Genomic DNA, 11,970 nt, shown 5'->3' with positions numbered 1-11,970 from the left:
ACACACAAAGAAAAACAAGTAGATAGAATAGAAAAAATAGAAAGCTAGTGTTTGTTTTTTTTGTTGTTTTTTGTTTTTTTAAATAAAAAAATAAAAAAAGAAGATAAATATAGATAAAGTAGAATTAAAATAGAATAGAAAGTGCTAGAGTTAGAGGGTCAAATAAAGGTGACCCTGAGAATTAAGATATAAACAATTATATATGTATGATATAACACGTTATGATATAAACAAAGAATTGTAAGATATAAACTCAGCATTTTGAGAAAAAAAAGACTGAACTGTGAGATAAAAAGTCGCAATGACCTTTTTTTTTTATTTTTTTAATTTTGTTTATTCCACGGCGGAAATGTAACCGACTCGTGAGTACCTCAACGGCACTCGCTTCGCCACCTACTGGCATAGCGAACCAATCAATGAACGAATCTTTTTGTGAATCGATTCAAAACATTCGACTCATGATGAATCCAAATCCCTACTGCTGAGGCCAGAGAAGCTGCAAGGGTTAATGTGAAAGTCATTTCCTGGTTGGAGGCAAAGGGCGTGTTACAGTCAAGAGGAAGCTGTCAAGCTTCTGTTTGAAAGCAGAATCGACTCTGTCACCTATAACACCTCAGTGGAGTGAATGAGAAGCGGATACGGGACAATAACGCCACTGCTCTGTTGCTCCTTTAATATTGGCGCGATGCTGCTATGCGAACTGCCAGCTGATATTTCACAGCTCACGGCGGCCTGATGGAGGGGACGGTTGCGGATCTGAAAACATCTTAGCACCGCAGATCGGACACGGAAGGGATCGAAACTCTATCCAGACAATTTTCACCAGTGATCTGCTGCTGGCCATCGGTAAGCGAAAGATCATTTGATTTCGCACGGCGCCGCGCCGCTGGTTGTTTATTCACCGCAAAACAACCCGACTGTTTCTCTGCGGTTTATTTACAGAAGAACGAGTTTTTTGGCCTACAAAGGAGTAAACAGAGAGGATGGCAGGCCCCGATTCCCCGCAGCAGCAGGTTGAAGAGAAAGCCGAGCAGATAGATGACGCCGAGCTGGCGTTTCAGGGCATCAATATGCTGCTCAATAATGGCTTCAGAGAAAGCGACGAGCTCTTCAGGAGATACCGGTAACATTCATGTGCATCTATGATTTTAGAATCGTGTATATTATAAAATGGGCTTTTTTTGTTTGCATAAACGGGAGCCACATAATTTGGCCCGCTGCTTTTATTTCTATTCGTTTCCAGTATATGACCACAATATGGGACACGGCCTCAATACAATTTGAACTGTTATAAATTATATATATATATATATATATATATATATATATAGATGATAGATAGATAGAAATTAATATAATTAATATGTGTGTGGTATTTAATTGCTTAAAATAAAGTCAAATATATCCTTTCTTTATTTTCTGTTTCTGTTGCAATAATTTTTAATATTTTATTTCTTTATTCAGTAGATACAAATGTCAGATTAAGTAACTGATTTATCTTAAATTAGGATTACTTGAGTGCTAGCCATTTCAGGACAAAATGTTGGTTTGCAGATGGACTAGAATATAATAACTATTTGTTTTTGATAATTTATTCTGACGTTAAGTAAGGTAACTGTTAAGTAATGTGACTGTTAAATGCTTGTTGAATTAAAGGATTAGTTCACTTCCAGAATAAAAACTTCCTGATAATTTACTCACCCCCACGTCATCCAAGATGTTCATGTCTTAAAACCATCATAAAAACCATCAAAAAATGCTACTTAAAATAAACATGAACTAAATAAAATATAAGAAAACTTAAACTTTATTTCAGCTAGTTTGAATTTTTAGTTAAAATTTTTACTAAAATTAGCAAAAACTGAAATAAAAATTAACACAAATTATATAAATATATATATATTTTTAACCCTAACACAACAAAATTACTAAAACTTTAGCTAAAATAAACATGGGAAAATATACAAATGCACAAACACAAAATATTAATAAAACTATAATTACTCAATGATAGTGAAATAACACTGGTAAATACTTAAAATAGCTTCTTATTTCAATGAGGTGATTATATTGTCAATAGTTGTATGAGTTAATTGTTGGATACCGTTAATAAGGTCTGAGGTGGAAGTGAACGTGCCAAAATGCCCATTTCAAGGTTGGATACTGACTTTTGATGGGTTTAAACTTCATGTTACATTAATTGTATGTTGCAAAATAGTTTATCAAACATATTTTATTGGTCTCACAGTAGAAATAATGGGAATTGTACCCAATTCAGCCAGTCCTTCTCGTGAGACCACAGACAACAGATAAGTATAATGACGGGTATAGATGAATGGCTATTTGCCTGGTCCATGTAGCCCTAGGCATGGGTGCAAACTGTGCACAATAATCATCATATAAACACATGGAGGTTATATTGTGCATTATATGAGATTAGAGAGATAAAAATAAAAGAGTCACCTGGAAAATCCAGTGGAAAGTCTTTTTTTTTGTGTCATTTTGAATTGTTGCTGATTTACAGATGAATAATAGTAATTAAAATTATATATTTTTTCCCCTTAAAACACATATATTGCATTAAACCGAAGAGACATATTACTAATTCATACGTAAAGCCTGAGGATTTATATTTCAGAGGAAACTGCTACTTAAACCATTCTTAAGGATACAGATATTTATGGGTATTGAGTTTAATGGTATTAGGAGCTTAGTGCTTTGGCTTTATATGTCAGTAATTCCTTGTTTAATGCAAAATATAATCTTATGAGCAGGCCTGAACAGAGTTTCATAACATTCACAAAGCTATATTACATTTTTATATTTATTTTAATTTTAAATATTTTACGTATAAAATATTTAATTATATATTATAACAGTGTATTATAGATTATAATATTTAATGTTTAATTTAATAATATTTAATCATATATTTATAAAATTTTAAGGCAAATTTTTATTTTACTTTCAGTTAACAGCTTTTTTTTTTTTTTTACATCTCTAGAATTTTTTTTCTTCTAGAATATTTTTTTTTCAGAGGCTAAACTTGTGTTATAGTGCAGTATCCCATGATTCCCTATTCTGTTTGCAGGACCCACAGTCCGCTGATGAGCTTCGGCGCCAGTTTCGTCAGCTTCTTGGTAAGTGAACTCCGTTAAATGATTTTTAGTTAGTACTTCCAGTACATTTGACACAAGAACAGCTTCCTAAAGAACTGAAAGTGCCTCGGTAGTTCATGAAACTCCTTTTAGGGTTTGAATCTACACTCATACAGTAGGGTTGGGTATCGTTTGGGTTTTTTTCGATACCGGTGCCAAATCAATACTTTTAAAACGGTTCCGGTGCCTAAACCGATACTTATTAAAAAATAAATAAATAAAAATTCCCCCAAAATACATCAGGTCACAAAAGGAAGCATTTGACTGGTGTTGTGGAGTAAAAAGGTTATAATTTTCTCTTTTGTTGGACAACAGGTTTAGAAATGTGAATACAAGGGAGGTTTAGCTTTAGGCATTTTAATTTAAGCATGTTTAGCTTAGTTAACGGAAGGCTACCTGCTGCCATCAGAGCAAGTGTGATTACTGCATTCTCCTCGAATGCTCTCATTTCCCGAGAAACTTTAAGTCGGAATGTGAAAACAACATGGACACTCTCGTTACTACAAAGATGTGTTGGATTTGTATTATTAGAGCTTTCCCACTTGAGTTCACGTGCATTTTCTCAGTCGGGAAATTATTTTTCACGTGCGGTGCCAGTGGTTACCATTACGCCCGTTTCGGAGAACCAGAGGACAAATATTTCAATCGATCACTCAGGCATGGCACCGAAATGAGGCAGCGAAATCTGCGTTCGGATTCGGTTCTAGTACATACCGGTTACATAGGTACCGGTGCCTAATTGGTACCAGGTTTCGGTACCCAACCCTACCATACAGTGGCATGCTGGGAAAAACAACACAAATAGCTGTAGTGGTAACATCAGCTGGGCAGCCCAAGGTGGTTTTCTAGTGTAATTAGTTTGACATCGGCCCATCATTACTAGTCTATCTCTGTTATATCTGTTATGTTACACAGTCAGCAAATGCTCTCATTCGTACTCCAACCGCAGTCCTGTTTCCTGCAGCACTGCTCTCCGTTCATCCTAGCCTTTAATAGGAGTGAGAGGACAGGAAGTGAAATATTGGCGAGAAAGAGACGAAACGGAGATGTTCATGATAGCAAATAATTTTCGACATTTTTAATAAGATTTTTATTTTATTTTATTTTAGAGGAGAATAGCAAGTGTTTTTTACATTTTGTTATACATTTTTATAGGATATTTTTCCATGAAGTGAAATTTTACTTTATAGAATAGTAATTTTTTTCTACATTTTTATAGAATTGTTTTCCCCCATAAATGAAATGTATAAATTTGTTTATTTATTTATTTATTTTTGTTTAATTTGATAGGAGAATTGCAAGTATTTTAAAATTTTATTCTACATTTTTATTATATTTAATAGAATATTTATTTCCCTGAAGTGAAATTTTATTTAATAGTTAATTATTTTATTTTGTCTTATTTTATTTTATTACTTTATATGAAAAAATATTTTATTTAATAAATAAACAAACAAACAAATAAAAAAATTATAAATGAAATAAATAACAATAAAATAAAATGTAACTTCTGGAAAAATATTCTACAAAAATGTAAAATATATATATTTTTGTACAAAATGGCTATTCTCCCATGAAATTAAATTTCACTTCATGGAAAAAATTTCCTATAAAATGTAGGGAAAAAAAACAAACAATTGCTATTCTCCTATAAAATAAAATTAACAATTAAAAAAAAAAAATCCTCTTCAGGGAAAAATGATCCTTTAAAAATGTAGAATAAATGAAAAAATATTTTTATGTTTTTAAGTTTATTCTACATTTTTAAAGGATAATTTTTCCCTGAAGTGAAATTGTTTATTTTATTTTATGACAGAATAGCAAAAGAGTTTATTTTTAAATTATTCTTTTTTTTTTAAAGGATTTTTTTGGCTGAAGGGAAGTTTAAATTTATTGTTATTCATTTTTTTTATTTTTTTATTTTACATTTTCTTATATTTACAGGATATTGTTTTCCGTGAAGTGAAAATGTTTTTTTTTGAAAATGTTTTTGTTTTATCTTAGTGCCCTTAATGTAATGTGTGGAACAGTGCATAGCACTCTATTTCTGCAGTATATAGTATGTTTACAGTGCTTAGTGTGCATGGAATACCCAAAAGGCCAAATGTTTATTGTTGTGTAATAAGTACTGTTTCACATTCTATTTACAGAAACAGTAGGAGGTGTTTAGTTTAAACTGTGCAGTATGCAGTATACTGTTTTGAGTTTCTCATCAAAAGTTGAGGAACAGACCTTGTCACAACCTCTTATGTCAAGGCCGGTGCCCCAGGATGTGAATTGTGGTGTCAGCATGATGTGGTTTGGGCCTTTGGCGTGGCATGACCGATGCTAGTCAGCACTAATGTGAGGGATTTCTTTACCAGAAGACCTTCAGAGGTGTCTGGGTTATTGTTTAGCACTAGTGTAGTTGCCATGGTTTAGCTTTAGCTAATAATAGACACATTATACTATAAGAAAGTGGCATAATATAGAAGATATAATTGTGCAGAAATAATAGCCATTGTTGAGTATTGATGGCTCATTGTGTCTTCACTGCTAGGAATGGTTGTTTCCCGTCTGTTCTGTATTTTGCATCTGACTTCCTTTAATAATAGTACCGTTTTTCGTCATGTTTTATAAAAGTCTTGTTATGGAAAGGAATCCCGTGTTAAACAGGAATTTGTTAATGTGTGAAACTTCAGTTGTAAGCTGGTTTAGATTAAACCATGTGCTTAATGAATAAAAGTAAATAAACAAGTATGGGGCTGCATGATACATTGCCATAAAATTGATATTGCGGTATGGTTGTGATTTTAAATAAGTAAATATGTGCAATACTGGTTTCAGAGTGAAGTTAGGCACTGTGTTCACATTATTTTTATTAAGCATTTCATTTTTTTATTTTAATTTACATTACAAGAATATTACAGTTTTTTTATATTTTAATTTAATAATAATCACAATAAAATGAAATTTTTATTATTTCATAGTCCTATTGAATTGGTCCAAAAAATGGTTTCAGAGGGAAGTGCGGCACTGTTCATTTACATGTTATTTTTATTAAATATTTGAATTGTTAACATTTGACAGTACAAGTATATTTCAAGATTTCTTTTATACTTTAAATAATAATCACAATAAAATAGTTTTTTTTATTTTTTATTTTGTATTCCTATTAAATTGGTCATAAACAATAATAAAAAAAAAACTTTCCAAAATTGTTCAGCCCTAAAAGTATGGTTCACACTCCCAAAAATTCCTTAGAGTAAAAAAAATATATATTTTTTTAGCTTTTTTGTTGTTATTTTTATTTTCCATGCAGATGCATTTCCCGACAAAATCACCCACTCATTCTAGGATGATTAATTTTTTCCAAATATAGCTATTCAAGTCATCTGGTAAAAAATCCTGTGTTTTTCATATTGCAGTATATATATCGCTTGCAATGTCAGTTTTTTTCCAATATCATGCAGCCCTAATATTTGTCTGATCATAGAACGCCATGATGACATTCGAGGAGGAAAAAATGCAGATGGCCAGCGACGATCTGAGAACTACTGAAAAGCTTTGCGAGAGCGACAACGCCGGCGTCATCGAGACCATCCGCAACAAAATCAAGAAGAGCGTGAGTTTGTTTGTACGAGTGTGTGGCAGCAGGACGCACGGAATCTGTTTGCCAGATTCCTCACATTAATGTCTTGGTTTTTATCTTTGCCCCAGATGGACTCGCAGAGATCAGGAGTGGAGATTGTGGATCGTCTTCAGAGACAGATCATCGTGGCTGACTGCCAGGTTTATCTCGCCGTGCTGTCCTTCGTCAAACAGGAACTCTCAGGTGCATTCCACATGTTTATGTTTTTGCATGCCACTGTGTTGGGGGGAGTAAACAAACTTGATATTATTATGATATTATTATTATTAAATATTAGAGGGGAGAGAAGTTTAGGTGTGATGTCATGTTTACATTTTTCCTTTTTGTTCCCCACAGAACATTAAGCAGTGTAATTTTTTTATTTTATAAATTTTAGATTTCCTCAATTTATTTTTAATTTTATCATTATTATTATTATTATATTTTATTTGATTAATTTTAATTAACTTTTTAAAAATATGAATGAATTTCTTTAATTTTATATTTGTATTTTAAATTGTTAATTAATAATAAAATAATCATAATGCATTTAGTATTAATAATATTATGAAAATGATGATTATTTTTATTTACTTTTTTATTACTGTAGGTATACACAAATTTATTTTTATTGTTTTTATTTGTTTTAAATTTTGTGTATAACTGAATTCCTGTAATTTAATATTTTTATTTAAAAAAATAATAAGAAAATTATGATTTTTTATTTTTATTTTTATTAAAGTATATACAAATTTGGATTTTTAAAATGATTCCGTGTCACCAAAAATATTGAAAGAGACAATCATGCATTTATTTATTTTTTGTTATTTTTATTGTATATGTGAATTTCTTTCATTTTTATATTTTTATTTGAAAATGAATATCAAGAAAATTAAGATTTTTTACATTTCAATTTTAAAATAATTTAAGTTACTTTGAGTTTGCACAAATTTGGATTATTACGTTTTTTTAGCTTGTCACCAAAAATATTAAAAGGCTTAATTATACAATTATTTAATTTTTTATTTGCTTTTCATTTTCATTGTATATAATAGAATTTCTTTCATTTATATTAAAGAATAAATATTTGTATTTGAGAGTTAATATATTTTATATATTAATAGTAATATATTTTTTACTTACATTTTACTTTTTTATTATTTGAAGTATACACAAGTTTGAATTATTTAAAATGTTTCAGCTTGTCATTAAAAACATGAAAAGACTCAAGCATGATAGTTTTAACATTTTCTTTCATTTAACGTCATTATGGCCTGTCGCCCCTCAGCATACATCAAAGGAGGCTGGATTCTCCGCAAGGCCTGGAAAATGTACAACAAATGCTACAGTGACATCAGCCAGCTGCAGGAAGTCTGGCGCCGCCGCTCCTCCGACCAGCAGGGGGCGCTGGTCTCTGATCAGGCCAACCACAACACCTCAGCCGAGAGCGGCGGCCGGGTGACAGAAGAGGTTCTGGACCGCCTGAAGGGTTCGGTCAGCTTTGGCTATGGGCTCTTTCACTTGTGTATTTCGATGGTGCCTCCACACCTGCTCAAGATCGTCAACCTGCTGGGCTTCCCCGGAGACCGTCACCAAGGTCTCGCCTCATTAGCATACGCCAGCGAGAGCAAGGATATGAAGGCGCCGCTCGCCACGTAAGCTGACGTTTTTTTGCTTCTCGCACATCAATCCAGCATTTGACCTGATTTTCTCATTAGCTTAGGCTAAATTATTAGCATTTGCGGAAATGTTTAGCGCTCATACGTCAGAAGAAAACCCCTCGCTGCTGATGTGCAAACGCACGCTGCCACATGCCCAACTGGTTTCATTCTGGGGTTACATAATTGATGGCATCTGAAAGGTCACAATTAGAGATAAAGGGCATTAGATGGAAAGGTCATGTGAGCATGGGCAAGCAAATGCTAACACAGAATTGAACAAGAAAACTTTCATTATAGGAAAATGTGCATTTTGTGCCGCTTGCTCAGTCAGTAGAGCTTTAGGCATTTAATCACAAGGTTGTTGGATCGAATCCCGTGTTAAGTGGGAATTTTTCATATGCGAAACTGTTCAGCTGCAAGCTGGTTTAGACTAATTAGCGTGTGCACACCAAAAGCGAAATTTAATTATTTGCACGAGTAGATTACATTCAGAGTCAATGCAAAGATGTGATTAGACGCAAATGACACGATTTAGGTGACGTGATTGCCTCGAATGAGCAATATACGGCTTGAAAAATTGATTGTTCTTGAAAGTTGAAAAATTTCAACTCAAGCGGAAAATTCGCATGATGCATTGAGGTGCAAGCCAATCAGCGAAGAGCTTATTGACACATTCAGTTGTATCAGAAAATTAAGGAGAGCATTACGTGATGATTGTATTAGCAAAAGTGACTCAAAAACATCCCGAGTGTAATCTAGAGCGATAACGCCATGAGAATATTCGCTTTGCGTTTGATGTGCACACACCATAACCCCTGATTGTCAGACAAAAAAAAACATATACTTATGTTGAAGTTCGAATTTGCCATATTGCATATTTGGAGAGGTCTATCATGGAGCAACCACCTAGCAACCATCGACAACACCCTAGCATTATTGACATTGAGACCATCTATAATACCTTATCAACAACCTAGCAACAGCCTAGAATCCACCTAGAACAGAACAGAACAACCACCTCTAGCAAGAGCCGAACAATCTAGTACTGCATAGCAATGCCCTAGAAACAATCCACAAGAGCCTAGCAACCACCCAAACAATCTAGCTACCACATAACAATGCCCTCGAAACAATCCACAACACAGAAACATTGGGATCAAGACCATCCATAACACTTTATCAACAACCTAGCAACAGCCTAGCAACCACCCAGAACATCCTAGCAACAGCTTAGCAATCACCCAAACAATGTAGCTACCATGGGCGTAGCTTGTGGCCATTTTAAACGTGTTTATTGCTAAGTTTAGTGTGGCAAAATAGTAGCGCAGCTGTAATTCGTGGGCAATGTATGTGGTTACCATGACAACCTCAGGCACTTGCCACTGCTCTATGTGAATATGTAGATTTACTATAGCAAAACTAAAATGTGTTTAAAAGTACGTCTGACCAAATCCACCGGTTCGGTTTGGCCCCCCCAAACTCAAACGTCAAGCTACGCCTATGGTAGCTACCACATAGCAACACCCTGGAAACCATCCCTAGCATTATTGCACCATAACACTTTATCAACCACCTAGCAACCGCCAGAACACCTTAGCAACAGCCTAGCAACCAGCCAGAACACACTAGCAAGAGCCGAACAATGTAGTACCACATAGCAATGCCCTGGAAACCATCCACAAGAGCCTAGCAACCACCCAGAACACACTAACATTATGGCAAATTTAGTACTTTCAAATACTATTCATATTTTCTTCATAAAATATAAATATCTAGTCCATTTTGATTATTTCAGAGATTTTTCTTTAACTTCATAGTTTGAAAACCATTCTTTCAGCTCTCTTTGGACACATTGTTCTTGGCAGTTGCTTGCCAGAGGCTGACAGATTGCACAGCAGCTCTAATAATAGAGATGAATTTAAGCATACTTAATCCAGCCCGGGACAAAACGCTCCCAATTTGTTATTCAGATGGAAAGATGCTGCTTTTTTTTTTTTTTATCAGTGCTGCTGTAGCAGTTTGTACACAGCAAATATATAACCAAGCACAACTAATAAACATGCAAACTGTGTTATTATATTTATCTTTGCCGCCTTTTCTCTCGTTTCTCTCTCAGTTTGGCTCTTTTGTGGTACCACACCGTGGTGCAGCCCTTCTTTGCTCTGGACGGCTCTGACTCGCGTGCCGGGCTCCTGGAGGCCAAAGCCATTCTGCAGAAGAAGGCGATGGTTTACCCAAACTCCTCTCTCTTCATCTTCTTCAAGGGACGGGTGCAGAGATTAGAGGTGGGTATGTAGGGATTTTACAACACGGTATCACATTGACGGTGAAATGAAACCAGATGCTTGGTGCTTGATAATCGACTGGCGTGATTAAATCATTGAAATAATAATGCGGTTTATGCTTCACTGATATTTAATTACTATGCAACCACCACAATGACTTTCTTCATGTAGCGAGTGTGTTAGACGCAATGGAAGGTATCCAAAGCCAACCATTAATATCAATCATCTCCAATACAAATTATACACCGACTACAATGTGTAATGTATATTACACTAGAGAAAAACAAATGTCATGCTGGATGTAGGCATGGGCCGATTATCGGTTTCAAGGTATACCACGGTTTGAAAATGTCACGGTTTCAAAACCACTAAAACCCGTTAACACAGGCCAGAGACACATTATAATTAATCTTTTTTTTCTTTTTCAGTGCCAAATCAACAGTGCGCTGGCGTCATTTCAGGATGCTCTGGAGTTCTCCTCAGACCAAAGAGAGATTCAACACGTGTGCCTCTATGAAATTGGTACAAATCTGTAGTTGTCTTACTTTTTAGTACAGTCATTTATTAAATATTTTGTCCAGTTTGATTGAATTTTGGCCTGGCAATTAGAGAAACGTATGCAGTTAATCGTATACTTTCCAAACAATTAAAAATTCAGTGTATGATGTATGATTTAATTTGTTGTTGCATTTGTTCTGGATTTGCAGGCTGGTGCAGCATGATAGAGATGAACTTTGAAGATGCCTACAGGTCTTTTGAGCGGCTGAAGAATGAATCCCGATGGTCACAGTGTTACTATGCTTACCTCACTGGAGGTCAGATTATGTTCTCTCTCAAACTCTTTTTAACGTCTCTTTAAAATAACCGTTTTATTAAAACCTTTTACATCTCAACCCAAAGTATGTCAGGGGGCTTCTGGTGATCTAGAGGGAGCCAAAGCTGTTTTCCGAGATGTCCAGAGGCTTTTTAAACGCAAGAACAATCAGATTGAGCAGTTTGCACTGAAAAGAGTGAGTTATCTAATAATTTATTAATTACGATACATTTTTTTGCAGTTATGATTTCAAATTTTCAATTAAACTCATAATTACTATAATTTATACATATAAATTTGTAGTTATAATAATTTATAATATACAAATAATTACTTTTTATGCTAATGTAAATATGGAATTTCTATACCATTTTATTTATCTATTATATTAGTAGTAATAATAATAATAATTTATTTTTTTATGTTTTGAAGTATTGATATA

General features: G+C 34.0%; 1 protein-coding gene across 2 annotated transcripts in view; it reads left to right on the top strand.

The window, feature by feature from the left end:
* The first annotated feature begins 544 nt into the window (after nt 1-544).
* LOC107715108 (tetratricopeptide repeat protein 39C) overlaps nt 545-11,970 on the top strand; it is a 15,644-nt gene continuing 4,218 nt past the window's right edge. Inside the window, exons 1-10 of one of the 2 annotated variants that reach the window (XM_016521169.1) lie at nt 545-846; nt 969-1,123; nt 3,092-3,140; nt 6,634-6,762; nt 6,858-6,972; nt 8,057-8,423; nt 10,546-10,714; nt 11,143-11,236; nt 11,422-11,529; nt 11,615-11,724. In XM_016521169.1, the coding sequence (XP_016376655.1) occupies nt 984-1,123; nt 3,092-3,140; nt 6,634-6,762; nt 6,858-6,972; nt 8,057-8,423; nt 10,546-10,714; nt 11,143-11,236; nt 11,422-11,529; nt 11,615-11,724 (1,281 nt within the window). In that variant the 5' untranslated portion in view covers nt 545-846; nt 969-983. Of the gene's footprint in view, nt 847-942; nt 1,124-3,091; nt 3,141-6,633; nt 6,763-6,857; nt 6,973-8,056; nt 8,424-10,545; nt 10,715-11,142; nt 11,237-11,421; nt 11,530-11,614; nt 11,725-11,970 lie in introns of both variants that reach the window. The other variant, XM_016521168.1, reaches the window with a different exon arrangement.

Source organism: Sinocyclocheilus rhinocerous, unplaced genomic scaffold (assembly GCF_001515625.1).
Source record: "Sinocyclocheilus rhinocerous isolate Xijiao unplaced genomic scaffold, SAMN03320098_v1.1 scaffold509, whole genome shotgun sequence".
Lineage (NCBI taxonomy): Eukaryota > Metazoa > Chordata > Actinopteri > Cypriniformes > Cyprinidae > Sinocyclocheilus > Sinocyclocheilus rhinocerous.
Note: the sequence above shows the minus strand (reverse complement) of the source record. Positions and strands in the feature narration are given on the sequence as shown.